At 41.0% G+C, this 22,549-nt stretch overlaps 1 protein-coding gene and 1 long non-coding RNA gene across 2 annotated transcripts; one reads left to right on the top strand and one right to left on the bottom strand.

Moving 5' to 3' along the window:
* Positions 1-21: 21 nt before the first annotated feature.
* On the top strand, positions 22-18,804 carry LOC135336420 (uncharacterized). The gene is made up of 30 exons (XM_064532201.1): positions 22-192; positions 4,437-4,571; positions 4,702-4,914; positions 5,056-5,196; positions 5,379-5,600; positions 6,688-6,870; positions 6,930-7,103; positions 7,271-7,558; positions 7,667-8,248; positions 10,177-10,350; positions 10,932-11,002; positions 11,056-11,154; positions 11,288-11,402; positions 11,485-11,673; positions 12,111-12,513; positions 12,563-12,824; positions 13,414-13,650; positions 13,705-13,854; positions 13,898-14,148; positions 14,210-14,250; positions 14,310-14,402; positions 14,456-14,539; positions 14,720-14,937; positions 15,128-15,240; positions 15,567-15,732; positions 15,869-16,011; positions 16,238-16,395; positions 16,906-17,022; positions 17,165-17,230; positions 18,541-18,804. The coding sequence occupies exons 1-30, from the start codon at positions 117-119 to the stop codon at positions 18,612-18,614; spliced, it is 5,238 nt and encodes a 1,745-aa protein (XP_064388271.1). The 5' UTR covers positions 22-116; the 3' UTR covers positions 18,615-18,804.
* LOC135336667 (uncharacterized) lies at positions 3,388-4,263 on the bottom strand. Its single transcript, XR_010394888.1, has 2 exons — positions 3,848-4,263; positions 3,388-3,729 (listed from the first exon to the last, which is right to left on the bottom strand). It is a non-coding gene; the product is annotated as an uncharacterized LOC135336667 (long non-coding RNA).
* Positions 18,805-22,549: the final 3,745 nt, after the last annotated feature.

Below are 22,549 nucleotides of genomic sequence, written 5' to 3'. Positions count from 1 at the left end.
GCTATACACTAATGAGAACTGAATAAGTGAATGTGTAAACATGACCGGCCTATTAAACTAAGGCTATGCAACCAGGCAGCTAGACTTTACAGATTATATACCTGCACAGGAGAACGATGATTCAGTCTTTAGTCTCCAAGATGCTGCTGATTGCTACCTGTATGCTAGTATTAAGCTCTACATATGCACAAGGTGAGTCTTATCAATACGATAGCTCCTGGATAATGATTGTGCATGCAATGACAGGTGTATTATAATACTTGAATAATCTCAGTATCGACAAACGAAGGTAGTCCATACATTCAACAAATGCAGTACCGTATATCTTCTAATTTATCGGACAGCAAAAAATTATTATTTTGGAAATTGTCCAGGTATAATTGGAACAGATTTTTATAGAGCATGCAAAGTGTCCGGAATAATTAGAACAAGCAAGCAGCTGCATGCGAGCTAGCTAAGTTTAATAGAACAGTGTGCGACTGAACAGTTGCACTAGCTATCTAAAACTAGCTCTCAAAGCTATCTAACTGCAGCACTCTAAGTCTTACTTGCCGTCTATGAATGAAACTCAGCTTTTCAAGGGTATTGTCCGGACATTTAGAACAAATGTAATATTAAAGCACTGGAGTGTCCGTTGTATTAGAACAATGAAAATTGCCCAAAAGAGTGTCCGGGGCAGTGGCGTAGCCAGGATTTTGGGAAGGGCAGGGCTCAGTCACTTTTCCTCAGCAGTCAGCATGCGCATTAGATGGCCCTGCCCACATTTCCATTCAATGACGTCATTCTAGTATAACAGTACAGTGCAGAATACATGGACAGATCGTGGTAATTCAAGCTGAGTTGGAGTTGATAAAGCACAAAAGGGGGGGGCTCTAGCCCCTCAGCCCCCCCTCTGCCTACGCCACTGCGGGGTAATTAGAAGTGTCCGATAAATTAGAAGATATACGGTATACGTACATGCAGCTAGACTAGCTGCATGTACGTATACTAGCTGCTAGTCTCATGAATCAGCCGCCCTAGGAAAATCTGTACTTGTCTGGGCACTTTAGTACAAGCCCGGTCGGAATTCCGACCTGACCAATCAGATCAAGGATTGACATTAAAGGATAAAGAATGTGACAAGAAGCGTATGCAGCAGGACGCATTTATAGCTAGCGCTAGTCAGCCTAATTATGGCTACTGTTAGCTGGTCAAGGAGCTATAGTAAGTTAAGTTGACTGCACTAGTCTGTGCAACCTTTTCTTGATCTTTTAACTACGTTCTTGGAGCAACATAATATATGAATTTATGTGCTAACACACAATAATTATAATGTAGTTTGATGCCTTTTTGCTTGTTATAGCGATACAACAATGGCTCATAAGGTAATATGTGCATGGGTACCATAATTATGTGTCTACTGTATGTACTCAGGAAACAGGTTCAATCCTGGTTTCCAAACGCAAAATATACCTAGTCTGCCTATACATGTGTATGTTAGAATTGTATGTTAGAAATGTAGTGAACATTTGAAGACAAACCGTGAAATATTAAAAGTGCATGATATATGACACTGCAAATATTTGTGGCTCAACAGTTGCTTGTTATCCCCTAATCATATGGAAGTAACTGGCTGCCAGAAACAGCTTGTATGCATGTGGCAGCAGGAGTATACATTACCAACCTCCTTTGACATCATATGGTGAAACTTCACTGTGATACTTATTACATGCAGAGGGAGAATTGAGTACGAAGCTCTATTATATATTAGATCCCACTAGTGTGTATTTAGCAGGGAATTATGAGCATAATCTCATAGTTTCCCAGGGAATTATATATAAGCTTGAGGTATAAACTATAAGTTTAATTTTTTTACAGTGCAGAAATGATGAAGTTGTAATTTATTAGCTAGATCTATAATTATAGCCATGGCTGTTCAGTTTTTTCACTACCAGTAGCGCTTGCTGGGTTGATGGTAGTAACTTTTCTTGTCTCTACAGGAACACGAAGAGCCAAGGATTTTAGGTCCATTGTCACAAGCAGGTATTCTAGGCATTTCTAGGCATTTGTTAATTTCGTCCTCCTGCATGACTTCTGTTCCTATCATGCAGCCATGTTTCAAATTTCAAAATTGTTAATTCCCCATTTAGTAGACTCTTGTGTCTTTTTGGGAACGATAGTATAGTGTAGCAAGCTATTCATTGCTAGCTAGCCAGCCTTACAGAACTGAGAACCTTGGGCTGGGGGTTGGGGCTTGAGTGCAGAAGGCTGGGCAAAGCACTAGCTGCAGAAGGTCGAGTCATAGTTAATCCACTAGCTTAACTTGTCCATTCCAATGTCCATTCCATTCCAATGTTGAAGCAGGGCAATTCAGGGCCAATGCGAAGGTTTTTTAGCAGAGAAGCAGAAATCACCCAGTCAGAAGCAAGACATTTTCAAAAATAAAACTGTTGCTGCTTTTATAAATGCACTTTTGCCTGAGGCAGGGCTAGTACATAGCCAATGAAAAGTGGGATCTAAATCAGTTAGCACATGCATGTGCATTCTGTATCTATGGTTATAGTGTCCCTCATCCCTCGGGAAAAGCCCTCGTGATATGGGACACTATAACACATAGATATCTCATGCCCATATACTATCTATAACGTATACTTTCATGATTGGTATATAGAACATTGCAATGGAGTCTCTGCATGAATAAATAGCATTTGGCTAAGCCCATACTGTACTGGCAGTAGTAACAGAAGACTTGACTGTACTGCAATAAACACACCCAAAACTACACATACAACTCTGAACACAAATTCTATACAGAATCATGTTTCTCCTCGCTCGATTTCCATGGTACCGCAGCCAGCGTAGCCAGGAATTTTTTAATGGGGGGGGGGGCTAATAATATGCACTGTGCAAATCAATAAAAACTAGATGCGTGGTAATGAAAGTAAAGCGTCTCAAACGTGGGGTTTTTGGCCCCCCTTAGTATAGCCCTCCATTACCTTTAATTGATGACATACTAATCAGAAAATTATCATCAGATAAAACAATGTGTACGATTATCGTACTGTGCCAAGATTACGCCCATCCTAATTGCATGCTACACAACAGCTACAGGTGGGATGGGCTTAGTTTTGAAAATCGTTGTTTTGTTTCGTTTCGAAATTACGCCATCCAGGTGTTTACCTCAAAATCAAGTCTTTCTTTCTGCGTCGGAGGCTTGCCAGCTCTTAAAATACATTACAAAAATGGTAATGCATGCATAGGTAAAGTAGGTATATACTATAATTATAAAGAAAAGTATACGAGTCACTATCAGAGTCTTCTTCAACAGAGAAGATTGGGTAATAATATTATTATTGGTATATCAGAGCTAACTAGCTTAACCCTTTCCCTGCTTTAATTAAAAGTGAATATTCGCTTATTTTGTTTAAAAAATTTATAACTCATGAACCGTATATTAAAAACACTTGTAACAAAGTTCCACAGGTAGAACCGGACCTGTCGCATCCATGGGATCATCATTGTTGCCTAGCAACCAACCACCACCCCACAAATAACAATTGTTAACAAAAATTCACAATTATGTACACAAACAATATTATATGATGTTACGAAGTGACTGAACACATGATATAAGTGTTCAGAATGTTCTCACGGTGACATGGCTCACTCAGGACTCAATCAGGATCTGCAGAAACTTGTATTTGAGGTTCTATCGGCAGACGCCCTTTTCCCGGGAAATATTTTCTTCGCCTACACACAGGTTTACAAGTTTAATGGTGGCTCATGATGTCCACTGTTGTACTAACTAGCCTAAACAAACTTATAGTGAAGCTATCAAGACTACAAATGCTACTCTATAGTGACTTACCAGGTTCAGGAAGATGGTCCACCTCAAGTGCGTCTTCCTTAGGATTCTCAGGCTCTTTCTTTTTAGCTTGACCTCTGAAAGGAAGCTTCCTATCTAGCTATGATCCCAGTCACTGTCCTCTCACTCTACAAGGCCATAGGCATCGATATTCTCACTCTCTAGCTTCCCTAGAACCTCCCTGAGGTTGTACTACAAAGATCTTGTAGCAATTATAAAACAGTCACTTTTCTTTCGACAATTCTGATCGAACTGTACCTCAAAGCAAAATATTAAAAATACCATGTGGAAGAGCAGCTCAATGCACATGTGCTGGTACCAGCAGTGTGTGCATAGCTACAACACAGAGTGCACAACGATTTTTTGAAATTTATCAGTAGCCATGCCGACTATAGTCGGCTAAAGCGGGGAAAGGGTTAATGCTGGACCTCAACGAACCTGAGCGATCATGGTTTGGCCAATTACGTTAATTATAAATAACCAACCCCAACCCATCTTACATGTTTGCGTCTTTTTTGGCATTTGAGCAGTTCAACCAACCTTATCCCATTTACATCTGGTATTTAGGCTTCACTGACCCATTCTTACACAGTTGCTGTGTTCAGTTTCCAACAAGGAACACATTCCACAAACGAGTCGGATTCAGCTGTACAAGTGTCGTTGGAGTATGGTGCCCTCAACAGAACTGTTGAATTGCAGCTATTAAGTCGGAGTGGATCTGCAATAGGTATTGGATAATTACTTTTGTATTATTTGCATAGTGATACCGAATAATTTTGTAAACCAAAGGGAAACGTGTGCCGACATTATAATATCTGACAGTACAATCACTTAAGCTTATTATTACTCTCTCCCAGAGAATATTGACTACATTGGTATCAATCAGACAGTCGTATTCAGTCCCGATGGTCCCTCGTCGGTACTAATAATGATAATGATCATTCCCGATGGTCTAGTTGAGAGAGATGAGACATTTTCTATCAGCTTGACAACCTCCCAAAAAGACGGTGCCAGTGGGAACATTGTCATTGGAAGAGACGTGGCTCAGATCACCATCGATGACTTAGATAGTAGGTTAATTATCATTACTGCTTAATCTGTAACCTGGTTTGTTCAGTAGATCAAACGAATTAATCTAAAATTACATTATCAATGTAATGTAATGTAACTATGCTAGCTCTTTTATTTTGACGCTATTTATTTCTTTCCAGCTGCTGTGATTGAGATAGTAGGTATGAGGGATGTGGTTCGAGAGGGGGAGGGCAATGCTCGGTTCAACATTAGACTGCTCTCTGGTGAACTAGGGATACCAGTGGATCTAGTGTACTCTACTTACAACATTAACGCTACAGGTACTGGCCGCGCGGTGACATTGTTTTTGCTTAGGTATAATAATTATACTGTGGTGTTTTAATTTGGTATAAGATTGTGGTTATAGCTGTATACATTTCACTCTAGCAACAGTACGTAACTGTTTGTAGAGAACTGCACTGCATGTTTAATTTCATTGCTCAATTCACCATCATGCATGTAGATGGAGAAGATTATGTGGCTGTATTAAATGAGCCAGTCACACTTTCTTCACTATCACCAAGCTTCGAAGGACTCATTGTAGTCAATGACGATAGAGTGTTTGAGGGTGAAATAAACGAGAGGTTTGGAGTGCAGCTGTCTCTGTTGTCTGGAGTTCCTGACAGAGTCATCATCGAAACATCTGTTCTGGAAATTCAGATTGAAGACAATGAACCAAAACCAGGTGTGTATAGGCATGATTTCCGACCTCCTTCCGTGCCACAGTAGAGGGCCGACTAGAGGCTATCCGTGCTGTAAAAACGCAGTGCTATGGCAACCAAGTGAGTAGGCTCAGATGTCACAAACAAACAAATAAACCAACGGACATGACACTATACCTGCTCACCGCGGCCGTAATAAGTGTATGCATGAAATTAATAATATGCGAGTATGAAGTAAGGTGGTACGTACGCTAATTAAATATGGCCACTTGAAACTACTAAGTCTCTCTTACCATCTGTGTCCAGTAAGGTGACAGTGACAGTGCTTATTTCCAGTTAAACATCATCTCTAGCTGTGAGTGTGACGTTGAATAGTTCGGATGATTCTGGTGTGGTAACTTGTGTGAGCTCAATTGTTAGAGGGACACTCCAAACTCCAGGGAACAGCATTAGGGAACTACTGGTAACAGTGACATCATTGCCGTCTGTGTGGGAGATATATGCACCATTGATCTGCATGTATACATGTAAACTATACATATAGTTTAATTGAGCAAAGTATCGTATTACTAGAATTTTTGCAAGCATCAAACATAATAATGCAAACTTTGCGACCGTTGATCACTTCGCAAAAATAAAATCGCCAAACCTAGATTGCAAAAGGCCAATTTTTCTACTGATTTAGTCATTCGCAAAGGTTTTTCACCAGCAAAATATTGGAGTACTGAATACTGAATACTATAAAGGCGTATAAAGAGAAGAAGGCATGAACAGCTTGCGAGCAAAAACTAAAAGGGCGGAGGAAAAATACATGCAGTAATATCTAAAAATAGACTTCTTAAGATGTTTGTGTGAAGAAGTACATAGTTACTGTCACTGTAGCAGATAGTACTACATCCTGTCTGTCTGTGGCGTTGATTTTTGCTCGTACGTAGGATGCGTTGATTGCATGCCCTCTTTTCTTTTATACGCACGGTATATTTAATGTGCACACTAAACTCATCGTTTATCATCAGCAATGATTCAATATAGTAACTGTTGATCTCACTCTGTTCTCTTTATAGTGTCATTTATAGTCATATCGCTATCATGTTAGTTTTTCATCCACAGTTGCAACTTGTGGACAGTTACCTAAGCTTGTCAATGGAGCTCTATCTTTATCCAGTGGTGTCAATGAAGGAAGTGTGGCAACGTACACCTGTGACACAGGGTTCAATCTGATTGGATCAGCCACTCTTACCTGTACCAGTGATGATGGATGGACTCCAGCAGTACCAGTCTGTCTCAGAATAGGTAAGTTATATAGCACATCAGTCTATTTATCTACTGTCACAAACTTGTGCTTACCATAGTCGACTGTGGTCGCCTCCTATCACCCCCCAATGGCAATGTGGCAACACCCTCTGGCACCACAGTCGGTAATGTGGCCCTCTACTCATGTGATAATGGACTGCTTTTAACCGGCCCTTCTGTTCGGGTCTGTGGCAACAATGAACTGTGGACTCCAGACGCACCCACCTGCGAAGGTGAAGATCAGATAGCTTGAAATTACCTTGTGGTGTATATTGATAAGTTTGGCTAGATTTGCTTCACCAATCTTGATACCATTGCAAGCTAAATGAAATGTGTATCTGAGTTTCATATATAATTATTGCTTAATAGATATGTTGTGCGCTATCTGTTCTCTATGCAGAAGCTCTTGTAGTGCCACCACCTTCTTTACCAGAAGAATCAGTTGAAGTTGGTACAAATAACATTTTGCTATGGACACAAGATAAAATAGTCACAGGCTACATACTCGACATCACTTACAATGGACCATGTACTCTTAACAGTCAGACAATGTTTTTAGATGGTTCACTGCGCTCGTATACTATCACTGGTCTGGAAGAGGGGAGTTCTTACACTATCGAGTTATCTGCTCTGAATGGTGCTGGAAGGAGTGAGGGAAGTCGACTACAGATATTTACTCTTGGAACAGGTGATTTCAAAATAAGCTAGCTAGCGGTCCCATTATTTGTATCTACCGGTGTGTTCTTTTACCCAGCTTGACTATAATTACACTTTGCCTGTCCTTCTGTATATACAGTTCCCAGCGGCCCCCCACAATCTGTCAGGCCAACAACAATTGACACCAATGTGATCGCTCTGAGGTGGGACGAAGTGAATTGTTTAGAACGAAATAGTTTGGAGCCGCTTCAATATTTTGTCGAGTATTCTCAATCGGAAGGAGCTACTCGTACCATTATCACATCTGGACAAAATGTTACTATCAGGAATCTAGAGCCAGGCACCATGTACACATTCCAGGTGGCTGGAGAGAATGACGCCGGAAGAGGACCTTTTGCTTCACTATCACACTCCACTCTATCTGAACCTACCGTTACAACAGAATGTCCGACTGTCACAGAGTGTCCCACAACGACAGAGTGTCCAGTTGTCATTGTGTATGTGTGTCCGGTTTTTATTACCCCCGAAGTTCCCGAAGTTATAGTGATAACTCCACCTATTAACTGCATTGAGGGAGATTTGCGGCTTGTGAATGGTGAAAATGAGCTGGAAGGTCGTGTGGAGGTATGCTTTAATGGAATATGGGGAACAGTTTGTGACGATTCTTGGGACGTTCCGGATGCTACAGTTGTGTGCAACCAGTTGGGTCACTCTGTTGAAGGTAAGGAATTATTCGTATTCAAATTGTACTTATTGCCATATAAGAGCCTGCAACATGATTTATAGATTTTGTATGTTAATTCAGTTTGATCTATTATTTTAACCGAGGCCCCGCGGGTTGTAGCAAGAGTATCGAACGTAGGCTGTGTATCAGATGTATGCAGAGAGTAACGTGACTTCCTTTACCTGTCATCGACTTGGAATTTACACAATGATGACCAATCTAAGTGTGGATGATGTAATACATCTGATGCACAGTATGCCTACGTTAATTCGATACTCTATATTATATAGTAGTAGTTGGTCATGTTACCCGAGGCCGTGTCGCGGCCAGCGGGTATAGTAGTTCTTCGGTTTGTTTGTCTGTTTGTGTATTCTGAGTATATACTCACCTGGATGTCATAGCGCTGCGTTTACAGCATGGATAGCCGTCACACAACAAATTAATAGTGGCAGATTTTGATGTTAAAGCTTCATTGTCGAATAAAAACTAAGAAGCTTAAACTTGCACGTTGGCTGCTGCCTGCGGCCTTCATTTGAGGCAATTATTACGATTGTTGTTTTGGAAGGCTTCTTTGCTGACTCTTCCAGGCTCCATGCAGGAGCCATACTTTTAAAACTCCCAAGCTCTTTGCTGTGATCCTAGTCCATATAACTCAGTCAATCATACTACTTCAATTATGTACATGTCATCACTCCTCTGGTTTCTAGATCTGTATTATCACGTCACCAGCAGAGGGTTAGCACTTTAGTGCTCTATATATAGTTTGTCTGTTTGTGTGTGTATTCTGAGTCTACTCCCATGCATGGATGGCCATAGTGCATGCTGCATGTGTTTACAGAATTGTACAAAGTTAGACGATACAGAATCCCCAGAGTAAGACGCTCCATCACCTCATCTGCTTCTGACAGAATAGATATCTAATTGTGAGATTTTCATAAAAGCTTTGTTTGTCAAATAAAAGGAAGCAAAAGCTAAAGTGAAGTAAAGATACATGTATGCGGCTTTGATTTGAAACAATAAACTATCTAGTCCTTTGCATGCGCACTCTATATGCCACATGCATGGAGCCAGCACTCCCACCCTTGTGGATTGCAAAGTGAGCTCCGAGCTGCTACCATACGCATACGATGTTAGGTGCTATTTCAATTGTTGATAAGCACTAGATCCAAAGTGAGCTCCGAGCTGCTACCATACGCATACGATGTTAGGTGCTATTTCAATTGTTGATAAGAGCTAGATCCAGCTCCTGTCTTTTGTTACTTAATCACTTCTAGCAGTAGTATTTATCCTACAGCGTCTCTAAACTGATTTATTTTGCTGCATGTATCCTGTAATAATTATGTTGTCAAAACTGAAGGCAATCTAAAAGCTTCCTTAATAGGTGCCTTTCAATATATTAATAATCGTTCCTGTGCATGGGATAATAGATGCCTCCGCTTAATAATGCCCGTCTACGGTATTTCTTCATATGCATGAAATATGGAACTTTATGCATTCGTAAACCTGACTATAACACCGAGGGTTCTGCACGTTTAGTGCTCTCGTTGTAATTATGAGGGCACAACCCGTGATTTTGCAGTTTAGAAGTGCAGCTACAGATCATTGAATACAGCATGCTCGAGCCGGAGGGATAATTACTCTGAATGAAAGCACCGCGGGTGCTGATGCCTCAGTGGAGGTGTCAAAGCTACGTAACATAAAGATAAAATAGTTAGACACTGATAACTCAAGAACCAAGCATTATTTTGCAAATCCACAAATTCAAAGAAAACATGACTAGAAGCCTATAATTATATAGAAACTCTTACTTGAGCAGCTGTATAGCAGTCTACACACACACACACACACACACACACACACACAACTACCGTATACCTCGCTTGCGCATGCGTACCGAGGTATAATAAATCATTGTGTCTGTGTAGGTGCCGAAGCATTTGGCCGAGCCATGTTCGGGGAGGGGGAGGGGTTTATCCTACTGAACGGTGTGAATTGCACCGGGAATGAGGAGAGACTGGAAAACTGCGGTAGTAGCGACTACGTGGTCCACAACTGTACTCATGGTGAAGATGCTGGAGTGAGGTGTATGGCACTCAGAGGTATGTGAAAAACCATGCATGCATATAGTTTTAATTAGTTCACCGAGTACTACACAGTGAGTTTCGTTAAAGTGGGTATTTTGAGCATTCCTTCACAATGCCTTACGAAGGAGATAATTTATGATAGCCAGGTGAGAATCGACTTAAAGGCTGTGTCATACAGCGTTCGTGCGATGTGAGGGAAGCGTGTAACTATTAAGGAAGGGACGAAATAATTTATTATGAGCAATTTTGTTTGGACAAGTGCTGAGCCAAACTATGTAAAAATCAACAGACAACCCATCAACAGCTAAGCTACAGAAACCTGAATAGACCATGCTTTGGAGTATACTCTGCCACTACAGTCTGATCATGCACATTTTAGACTATGTATAGAGACTTGATGACACCTAATTTATAGGCTGACGTTACTCTTAAAATGGACTCAGCAAAATAACACATGCAGATAGATATCACAACATGGGGTCCTGTGAAATGTGGGCCTATTATGCAACTCAATCAATTAATTAGTTCCCCCCGGCCCCCCCGATTTTTCTTAAATGCGACTTTTGACCCCACTGTCAATTTTTTTCTGTATGAAGGCCTGGTTGTTACTCAACCAGTGAGGTTGCCCTTGGACCTTCGACTGATCACCAGGAACCTCATCGCCCCAGTAAGTCAGACGACCCCTGTACTTGATTGTTCCATGGCTTCTATCTCCATTAGACAGATGACTTCGAGTACTTATGTCTTGTGAATGGAGTTAATCTGACAGCTCAGTATGAGAACGAGAACACCATCCTGTGTATAGTGGGCAGTGGGAATGTGAGTGCATGCATGGTGACAATAATGCATGTATTGAACTATACTGCACAAAAAATACTGTTTCTGGTGTAGTGCAGTCTAAATGCTTGCATGCATGCTTGTACGTACTAATTATTCTGTGTATAAATTATAGCTCACACTTTCTGCTGGGGTTGGTAGTTCCCTCGCAGTTGTCATGGTTGTCATGGTGATCTGGCCTGTGAATAATGTCAACAACACACTCAGCATCACTGTGCCACTAACTGAAGGTACCCTCATCTGTCAACCATGCACTTTACCGGGTCTATTTCACTCCCCCCCCCCCCCCCACACACACACACACACATACAGTGACGTTGTATGATTGTCGTAATTTGGCCAGTGGATGTTTAGAATGTATTGCGGCCGGAATTGGACTACAGTTCACATGTGGGTGGTGTGGGGGTAGTTGTGAAGTCATGCAAGAGTGCTCTAATAGTTTCATTACTGAGGGGGACAATTGTCCTGCCCCTGTCATCAACTCATTCACTCCAATGTCTGGTAAGCATGCTTGTTACTGTAACAGTGGAACCCCAATATAATTATGTACAGACACCATTGTGGAATCTTCAGAGGTGTCCTTATGAGTTAGAGGTTTTTGATAGTCAATTTCTGTAGCATAATTATATGAACCTTGGAACGTTTCTACTTCCTAGCTTGGATTTAGAAAAGGCTGCATGGACGAGCTACAGCTAATTTTCGTAGATTGCATATACTTCAGCAAACGTTGCTGATTCAGTATGTGCATGGCTGCCCGTTTGGCCTTTGCTATATAAAGCTGGGATCGAAGAAGCTGCTTGTTGTACGGAGTAGAAGTAGCCGTTCCTGAGAGATTGCTTTACATTGTACTTTGATAATTACGTGCAGGTTGCTTCTGGTTCCTACTGTTATTGTATATATATATATATACAAATCTTGACATATACCTCCCCCTGCAGGACCAGTTCAGGGTGGTACAGAAATCACTGTGAACGGCACTGACCTCGGAGTAACTTTTGCCGACATTCAGAGCTCCAATCTTACATTAGGGGGTGTGGCCTGCTCTCCTATCAACACTGGCTACAAGATAGGGTGCCAATTTGTCTGTATGACCACCAATTTAGGAACTGAAGGGCCCAAAAACTTCTCTCTAACGATTGGCTCTAGAGAGGCCATCGTAAACGCTGGCTCATTTACTGCAGTGTATCCTACTGTCAATAGTGTAACGCCGACTTTTGGACCCATGGCCGGGGGAACCATAGTGGCTGTGAGTGGGACTGGACTGAACGTGGGTAACCAGGAGGACACAAGAGTCTCTCTAAACATCAGTGGGTCAAGCTATGTCTGCAATGTATTGTTACTGTAAGTGAGTGTCTGTATAAATAGCTGGTGCTCAAACCTTTCCCTGCAGATCTATCCAGTCTCATGAGATTCGTTGCACTACCACAGAAGCAAACTTCACCTCTAATGCAATGGTAGTGGTGAGCATTGATGCTGCCACAATCAGCAATCCTGGACTAGTCTTCAGTTATCTTGGCAACCCCAATGTGATTAATGTATTTCCTAGCAACACGATTTCCAGCGGAGGCATCATGCTAACCTTTACTGGACTGAACTTTGATGTGGTACAACAGCCTGTGTTAGAGGTCTACCAGCCATTTGAGGCTCCTCTGGTAAGCCAGCAACTACCGTATAATGGGTAGATCAAAATTTTGTGGGTCTAATTCATTTAAAATGTGAATTTTATGACAAAGTTTTTGCAGAAAACCGCAATATTGAACTAAACAGTGACTGAAATGTTCGTGGCTTTTTTTGTCCTAAAATTATACGGTATGACTGATTAGATATAATTATATAGCATGAGATTGTGTGTTGTATGCAATACACAGGCACAAGCCTGAGGGGGAGCTGCCTGCATACACGGATTATTGCAATAATCATGTGTTTTATATCACGACGACCTTTTATCAAATTGTACCTCGAGGCTTATGTTGGATTAAGGGACTGTACAATTTGATTGGCTGAAACAGTAGTTTAGCATATAATCTACAGGAAGTGGCCAATAAACAAGGAGTGTTGCATGCACAATTATGTCCAAGTTAGATAGACCCTGGATTTTTGTAACCTCCTTGGGTTAGGTTACCTTGGCTAGCACCTCCGAAGTTACATAGACATATATTCTACTCACTCGTATATATCGCTTTTATCTTGACAACGTGATATAAGATATGTACGTATATAGCTATACTCTCCCCTATACAGAGGAGCAACTGTAGTCTTGGAAATGGTACCATCTGCAGCGCTGTGAACATTACCACTATCACATGCTCCACTCCCAACGTGTCGGGGATCTCCCTGAACTACGCTCTATTGTTTGATGATGTTCCACCCACCACACAAGCGTGCTTTCCCATCAGTGTCCAATCAGATCCCTCCAACTTCAGACTGGAGACCTCTGAAGAGGTCATCACTGGCACAGTGAACTTCCTACGTATTGTGGTATGTTTTATAGTCAGTATACTCACCCTATTGTTATCGTGTGTATCCATGCAGGGTGATAATCTTGACTCAGTGGAGACCAGTGAGATACGAGTGACCGTGGGAGGGGAAGAGTGTGTCCTAACACCCAGTGAGAGAAGGAGTGTCATCATCTGTACTGCCCCCTTCAAGCCTCCAGGAGGGGGAAACACATCCATCATAAATGTGAGTGACTAATAAACTGTAATTTGCATCACTGTCCCTTTAGGTGACCGTTGGGAGCAACATTGCTCAAGAACTGCATAAGCGACTGACTTACAAAGTTCCTGTGGCAGCGGTAATTCTTCCTGTGACTGATAGAGTTCCTCTGCAGGAGATTATTATCTCATTAAGTGCAATCATCTTTTTACTGGTTGTGTGTGTACTGATAGTTTTCATCTGCTTGTATCTAAACTACCGAAAAAAGAAGTCAGTGTCAATTAAAATGCACCAACAAAACATGGAGCTCGTGGCTATTGGGTAAATAATGGTATGCAGCTGTTCATTATCTCCTATTTACGGTTGTATATATGACTCACAGGAGATATCAAGAGATAGTGGATGGTAATACTGCACTCGTTAGTAAGTTTCATATCACATGTTTATAGTCTCTGTTACATGCAATCTTCACTGATCCACAGAATCAGAACTCAATAAGATTGCTGAGTCCATCTCAGACTCATTCAAAATACCATCCTCAACATTGAAGCTCTCCAGTAATACAATTGGACAAGGTAACAAAGATGTGAATTTCACTGACGTAATTTATGGTGGTTTCTCTATACAGGTGAATTTGGCATTGTGTACAAGGGCGTCCTGATAGACTGGAACAATGTACCTATGCAGGGAGTGGCCGTGAAGACATTAAAAGGTTACATCCCATTATATAACTTGATGCACCTATTATAGCATATTGTCAGCCGCAACATATATTATGTGTATTATGTTCTTTGTCATTGATTTAGCTAGACCCCTACACAATTTCTGGCTAACTGTTATACTGCATGATGTATTCGTGATGAGTCTGCTAATCATTGTCTACCCTGTATAGGCCTGTTCTCGTTGTCGGATGTTCAGAGCATGGTGTGTGAGGTGAATAAGATGCAAGACCTCCACCATCCTCACGTTATGTCCTTGATCGGGGTCTGCCTCGATGCTGGCCCCGGCATTGCCATAGTGATGCCATATATGGCAAATGGGAGCCTCTTCGACTACCTCAAGAAAGAGAGGGACATCCTTGAGCTGGACGATGACTGTGAGATTGATCAAGTGTGTGGTATATTTTCGAGCTAAGATTATATAGTCTAACTTCTCTGTATATAATTATCTGTGCATGAGCAAAGATAGTTAGAGTATAATTATAGTCTCAAAGTAAGAAGAGGTCGGTGCCATGGGGCCGAAATTTACAGATGACGGCACCACCAAATTATTTGATCAGCTGTCGTGCCATTTTCTACAGATTCTGGCAGTGAGGAAACTGCTATTAAAAATGTGCCATCAAATTGCACTGGGAATGGCCTACTTGGCCGAGCAGAAGTTTGTCCATCGAGATCTTGCAGCCAGAAACTGCATGTGAGTTAACGTAATTACTGTATTATAGAGATCTCAATAATTATCACATAATTATACTCGTCCACGTATATAGGCAGTTGTATTCATTGTGCTTTGTTATTATCCGCATTATTAAAGCTAGTATTTGGTAACATTCCTAGTTTGTTATTGTATACATCACTGCTATTATAAACAGTTTTAGTTTAGATAACTCTCATTGGAACGTAGATGGCATCGATATTGTAACAGCATCACAGTAAATAATACACTCGTTATAATTATATACATGATCGTTTCGATCAGTGTGCTTGCACTTTATAGACATAATTATTAACATAATAATATAGGCTGGACTCGGGGGGGGGTATCAGGGTGGGGGACTTTGGTCTGGCTGAGGACATTTATGCTAGCGGCTACTTCAGACAAAACAACCGAGCCAATGCGAAGGTCCCCTACAAATGGATGGCTTTGGAAAGTCTCAACGATGCCATCTTCACAGAGAAAACTGATGTGGTGAGTATGCAATGCTTCATTTTCGTGAAATGATACAAACATCGTGTAATAGATGGCTCTTTCTTACACATAACAATTTTAACTCCTGTATTACGTGTATAACCACTCAAATTGTACTCGTTGTCTATGTGCCCAGTGGTCATATGGTGTGACTGTTTGGGAGATATTCAATGGAGGACGGTGCCCCTACCCTGCCGTAGACCCACTGTCCCTCATCCAGCTACTGGAGGAAGGGAGGAGACTCGAGAGATCTCTCAACGCAGCCTGTGCCACCGAGATGTGAGTGTACTGAGTTTGTATGTAATGGTGTATACATGTAGTACCTGCTATGAGTACTGTTTGCAAGCCTCTCTTGGAGTTGGCTGAAATTGAAGGGAAAGGATTGTCATGTGACTTACTACCATTCTACAATTAGCCCTCTTTAACCTGTAATTGCACAAGCCCTTAGGAGAGTTACTTTGGGTTGTGGGTTTTCACTTCCAACTGACCATACATGCACACCCAGTTCTGTTGTGATGCGTAAGTGTTGGAAGGAGGACCCAGAGGAGAGGCCAACCTTCTCACAACTGTCCTCCATTGTGGAGAGGCTACTGACAGCCATCGCTGGCTATACTGAGCTCGGTATGGTGCTAGTAGACACTAGTCAAGAGGAGGAGCAGCACAGTAAGTCATGCAGTGTATATAATAATTATACTCAAACTTTTGACCTTAATTTTTGTTTTACTGCATGTATATAATTATTATAATTAGCTATTTGCCAAAAGATTGTCAGTACCTTTCTGCTAGTGAGTATCATTAATCCCATTGGATCCACGTATGAAGTGTAGACTCTATGCTATTTAGCTATTTAATTACCACAACATTTTGGATTTCATGGTGCAAAACTACGAAAAAAATACCAGAGAGAGCTATATACTGCATGCATGTGTAACACAAAGTGCATTGTGTCCAAATCAAAACTGACATTCCTTATATACCTTTTATGTAAGCATTGTTATGGTTATATAATTATGTTGTGTCACCCTTATTTTTTTGTACTCCAGGACCTGCATGAAAACCCACACATGCAGTGCATGGATGCCACCATTTCCTGTCTATATATCTCTATAATTATAGCATTGTCTAATGTTTGGATTGACCTATGTTAACAATGTTTTGTTACCTCTACTGTAGAATATGACTACGTATCCCCGCCCACTGAACTCCCTGGCAACCTTCTGTCACCTGACCCTCTAACAACTGAGAACAGTGCCTACGGCTTCGGGGACAGGCAAGAAAAAGAGGAGCTCAGTGAGTGTATACATGCACAACCTAAATTATATTATAAAGATACGCTATATAAAGGTATTGTACTATAATTATTATCGTATACCTAATATATTGCTAGTTATAATTATATGAGTCCCTCATCACTATGGCAACATTCTGTCAGCTGACCCTCTTACAACTGAGAACAGTGCCTACGGCCTCGGGTACAGTCAAGAGAAGAAAGAGCTCAGTAAGTGTAAACAGACTCGTAGGTCTTCCTGTATATAAACACAGGAGTTTGAGGAAGGGGGTGCTATTATAGATGAAAGAGCACTTTGCGCCCAATTTTTGCTGCACAGCGCCGAAATTTGGTTTACCGGAAGCCACACTTTATTAATGACATCATAATTAATTTATATCTCCTGCGTGGCCGAATCTTCTATTTGCATAGAGAAGCTAGCTAGCCACGAAAATTTAAACCAATTATAGCTCACAGTTTATAGAGACTGAATCATTTTGCTTGGTTGCCTACTATATAGCTATATATATATAGCTAACTGCATGCAGCAAGATCTGGAAGAGAAAGGGTGCTCAGCTGGATAATTAGATACATTTCTCTGTGGTTTGTACTTGATCATGATCCAGGCTGGGTGGGACTTGAGCCCCCCCAGCACCCCCTCTGCATGCATGGCTATGCCCCTGGGCCGCTGCTAGAAATGTACCTTTATGTTTATAGCAATATAGGTGCCATATCATTATGCATGTTTTATTTGATTCATTATACCTCGGTGCGCATGCGCAAGCGAGGTATACGGTAATGTGTGTGTGTGTGTGTGTGTGTGTGTGTGTGTGTGTGTGTGTGTGTGTGTGTGTGTGTGTGTGTGTGTGTGTGTGTGTGTGTGTGTGTGTGTGTGTGTGTGTGTGTGTGTGTGTGTGTGTGTGTGTGTGTGTGTGTGTGTGTGTGTGTGTGTGTGTGTGTGTGTGTGTGTGTGTGTGTGTGTGTGTGTGTGCGTGCGCGTGCGCGTGTGCGTGTGTGTGTGTGTGTAGACTATTTCAGCTGCTCAAAAATCAATGAAGTGCAAGTAAGAGTTTCTATGGATTTGCAAAATAAAGCTTCCTTCTCGAGTTATGCCTAGTTTTGCTTACTTGGAATGCCATTGCAGCCTTTTCAGAAGAGTCCGTAGCAAAACTTATTCACCGAGTGTTGCTACTCTACTTAGTAGTTAGCTCTGCACTAGCTATTGGTAGCTGCAAGAGTGAGAAGAGAGCTGCAAGGCTCTGCTGACTTGCAGCCAGTAATTTTAGACTTGAACTTTTAATTGGCATCGATCGTACAATCATGGCCGATCATTACCCACTATTTGAGTTTCACTGCGATTGCATGCAGCAAAATTAAAATTGTTCATCATGATAATTATAAGTGTATAAAAGCTGGCTATTAGTAGTTTTATGTTATGTAGCTTTGGCACCTCCACCGAGGCATCAGCATGCACCCGCGGTGCTTTCATTATATCTTAGATACTATTTATCAAACTTATGATGTTTCATTGTTTCTGGCAGATAGTGTGCCCACGCTGACGCCCACTGGTGAAGTCCCTGATCACTATGATGACCTCCCGTCAGTAACTGCATGAGAACAGTGACATGGGGAAGAAATGACTACAATTCAGCAGACAACTATAATTATAAGTAGAATGCTGTCCTGTGCTTAACCAATTATTATTATTATTATGCCTCGGTGTGCGCTAGTCTCGCGGACCATTACTGATGCTACGTATGATATCAATCCTATATATAGTAGATAAGAACCATCATTATTAAAAATCCTAAAAGTCTACTATAGGTGCTCTATTAAAACAGGAGTACTTTCTAGGTATTCATGCAGGGTGTCAGGATTTTAAAGTATAGGGAAATAAAGGCACACGGAGTGTGTCGCCGGCTAGGGGAACCGAGGGGCATGCCCCCTGGAAAATGTTCGTTTATTAGGTATAGTCTTATTCATAATTATAGGTGGATTGGGGTTATTACTCTTGCATATACTATAGTACCTGAATGCAAATTTTAGGGGAGAAGGGAAATTTCAGCCAGAGGGGGGTATCCCCCTTTCCCTCCTCTGTATGACACCCTAGCATTATTTACAACTATATACTAGGTGATCGTTTGTAGTCTTTAAAAATTAAGGTGCATAAAAACTATATTGCTCCGTAAACTGTCCTGCTGCGCATGCACAGAGTAATTATTTACATGTGAAGCTATGAGCATCTGCAAATACATGCATATTGCACATTATATTGTGTTTGCTCCTAGAAGTATAGTGATAGAGGGTAGTCTTGATTAGAGTTAGTGGTGCGCTGATGTCCATGCATGCATGGTGGGCATCATGTTCCATAACCTTGAACTATACGATTGAGGTAAAAGTGTTTATTTGCTCTGTAGATCTATATGTAGTGTTTGGCTTTCACAACGAGTTTGTTGCTTTGTTGCAACTGAAGCGGGTGTAACCAGTAAGTGATCTCTAATGTTGAAGTTTTCCGATGGTTCCTTTAATGACTTTACATATGTCTTGTTTCAAACCAGTACATTATACGTTATAGAGTTATAGTAGCTTCAATTTGGACAGCCTCAATCAGTACGAGCTTGAGTAATCATTGAGGATTAATTTGGTGGCGCTCTCCTCTAGATTATCTCCATGCAGCCTTGATCAAATTTGGTCTCCATGCAGACTTAATTGGGAGCAGTAGGTGACTTGGGATCAAACTATATGGTTATGTATTGACTTCTTTGTACTGGTTTCTGATTGGTTAGAAATCGCACGTCGGATGTGAGATTAAGAGCTAGCTCGGTACGCCTTATAGACAATAATAATGAGGTCAATCATATAATGCAGTGACCAGGAGAGGTTGCTGGCTATGCACAATTAAGCCTAAGTATTTTTATTTTGTAGCAGTTGAGGTGAGAATTGTTGACTGAGTAGTGCATGTGTATATTGGGGTGTATAATTAGTGCCAGCTATAGGGTGTGCTACATATATATAGCACGTTACATTTGGCTTTATTGAGTTGCATGTTCCGGCCATGTGGCGCACTAATAAGGGATGACAACTGGTGTTTGGAGTTCTGGTTGGTTTTCAGTACAATGGATGCACTTTCCTATAGCTTGTGTCATCCACAAATAGAAACAGATTGGCAGCTAGATGAAATGCACTCAGGTATAGGTCGTTGATAAATAATAGTGGGCCTAGGATGCCTCCTTGCGGAACTCCTGACATTAGCTATAGCATGTTTTTCTCTCTCGATTGCCATGGTGACGTGACAGACAGACGTGGTTAATGGAATCCCTGCTACTCTATGCATGAGGGTGCATGCTGTGTCCCTCGTGCATAGAGGGTTGTCTTATAATTATAGAGAGGGTTTTCTATCTCTCCTGACTTAATCATCAAAACTATTATTGTAGTGCAGTACTGTCACCTCAGTAATTAGTGTACTTCGAGTATTAATTGTATTCTTCACATACTTAATTATGAAGAGTATATGATTATCTCCAAGCCTCTAATGAGGATTGAGTTAATTACCAGGGGTTTAATTGATCCTGTTAGGAACACTCTTACTGACAGTGACAGAGAGATTGAGGGATCCGCTGGATCTCAACTATATATAGAAAATGTAACCATTTCTGTTTGATCTGATTTTTTGTTTGTGTGGCAGATATTTCTATCGTCTTTGAACAGGGCCTGCAATTGATGTATATATTTATATATGCATGCAACCAAGCAATGGCAATGCAAAATTAAGCAGGTAGAACTGTCATATTCACTGTAAAAGCCTCTGGTGTAGCACTGACCTACCAGTGGTTTGGCCCTGGTGGGAGCGCTTTGACTGACGTGCAGAGACGGAAAGATTGCGGGGTCCGCTATACAGCTATATACTCTTCAATGTTGAGTCTGGCGATGCCGGAGACTACGTATATACACAGTCGTTGTGCCCTGATACATAATTATATTCATACTAACCATGCAGTAGTACAATTTTACCCCAAATTAAGGTGATGAGAAGAGACTTGCTGTGGAAAACAAGGAGCAGAGGGAAATGATTTTACAGTAGACTCTCGTTAATCCGGTCACCCTTGGGACAGTGCAGCTTCGCCGGTATATTGAGGTGGCTGTACTTCAGAGCCGGAATAGCGAGAGTCTACTGTGTAGGATTACATATATTGCAGTGTGATGGTTGTGACAAGTGGTGCCACATGAAATGTGCGTGTGCGTTTGAGGAGAGCGATTGGTACTGCATAGACTATAAAGCTGCAAATAGCTGATTTTTCTGTTGTTGTACTTTTGAGAATGCATGTAGACTCTACACAATGCATCATTTAAACTAATACTAGAGCACTAAAGTGCAAACCCTCGGCTGGTGACCTGATATGATTATAAAGAAACCAGAAGAGTTATATAATGCAGTGCATGTATAGTGATGAATATCATGTATAATGTATGACTTATTAAACTGTCTAGCACAGCAACTCAGGAGACTGGAGGTATGCTGAAATATTTGAGAACAGGGTTTTATATGCACTGTGGACTAGGATCACAGCAAAGAAGCCTGGAGCAAAGATTCACTCGGATTTAGGCAACCATTCCGGGCAATTGAAGGCCACAATAATGTTGGATAGCATTCCATTATTGTTTCGAGCAGTACTTCACTTCAACATCTAGTCAAACGCATCTCCAAGGTACACACACGCGTACACGCAAAGTGGACTGTCCAGCACACATTCATGTATATATGTGTTAATACTTCCCATCATTTGCTGTTTCCATTGAACCCAGCAACCATTCACTCGGATCTAAAAAACAAGCAACAAAAATTGCGGCTCTAAAACAACAAAGAAGTGGAGACAACAAAATGTAGTAACATACGATACTGTCGGAGACATTAAGGAACTAAGACATGCAGGTATTATGTCGTCACATTTCAATTTCAAACATAATACTTGATATTATGCATTCTTTGATACAGTTATTTTGTAGGCTAAGGAAAAATTACAGGAATAACATATCTAGTCTCATCCACGACATGCTGTTGGGGGCAGCATACGCAAGAAACAATGCTGTCAACATAATTATAATATAGAAACTGCAGTTAATACGCAATTTAATCATTGATACTCACCGGCACAATGCATGCAGGCATCTTGTAACCAAGACAATCTTCTCAGAGTATTCGTTGTACCTCTTTCTCCCTGTTTGTCATAATTATAATCAATAATTTATATATCTCATGCATTTACATGCAGGTATACATTCATACCATTAAAGCGTGTAGTGAAACAAAGAATTTACTGCTTTGTGGCTGAGATTAGCCTGGATGGACTCAGGGTTTTCTTCCAGTAATTTCTCCTTAGCCTACAAATGACTATGTATAAGGAAATATAATAGTTATTATGGTACCAATAATTATGTTTGAAAAGTAACGACATACCTGTCTTAGTGCCTTATCCGTGATAATCTCTCGAACAGTATATAATTATATTTCAACATTTTATTGTCTCCACTTCTTTCCCGTTAAGAACTCTT

This window comes from Halichondria panicea, chromosome 5, assembly GCF_963675165.1.
Source record: "Halichondria panicea chromosome 5, odHalPani1.1, whole genome shotgun sequence".
In the NCBI taxonomy this organism is placed as follows: Eukaryota; Metazoa; Porifera; class Demospongiae; order Suberitida; family Halichondriidae; genus Halichondria; species Halichondria panicea.
This window is presented reverse-complemented; position numbering and strand designations above follow the sequence as displayed.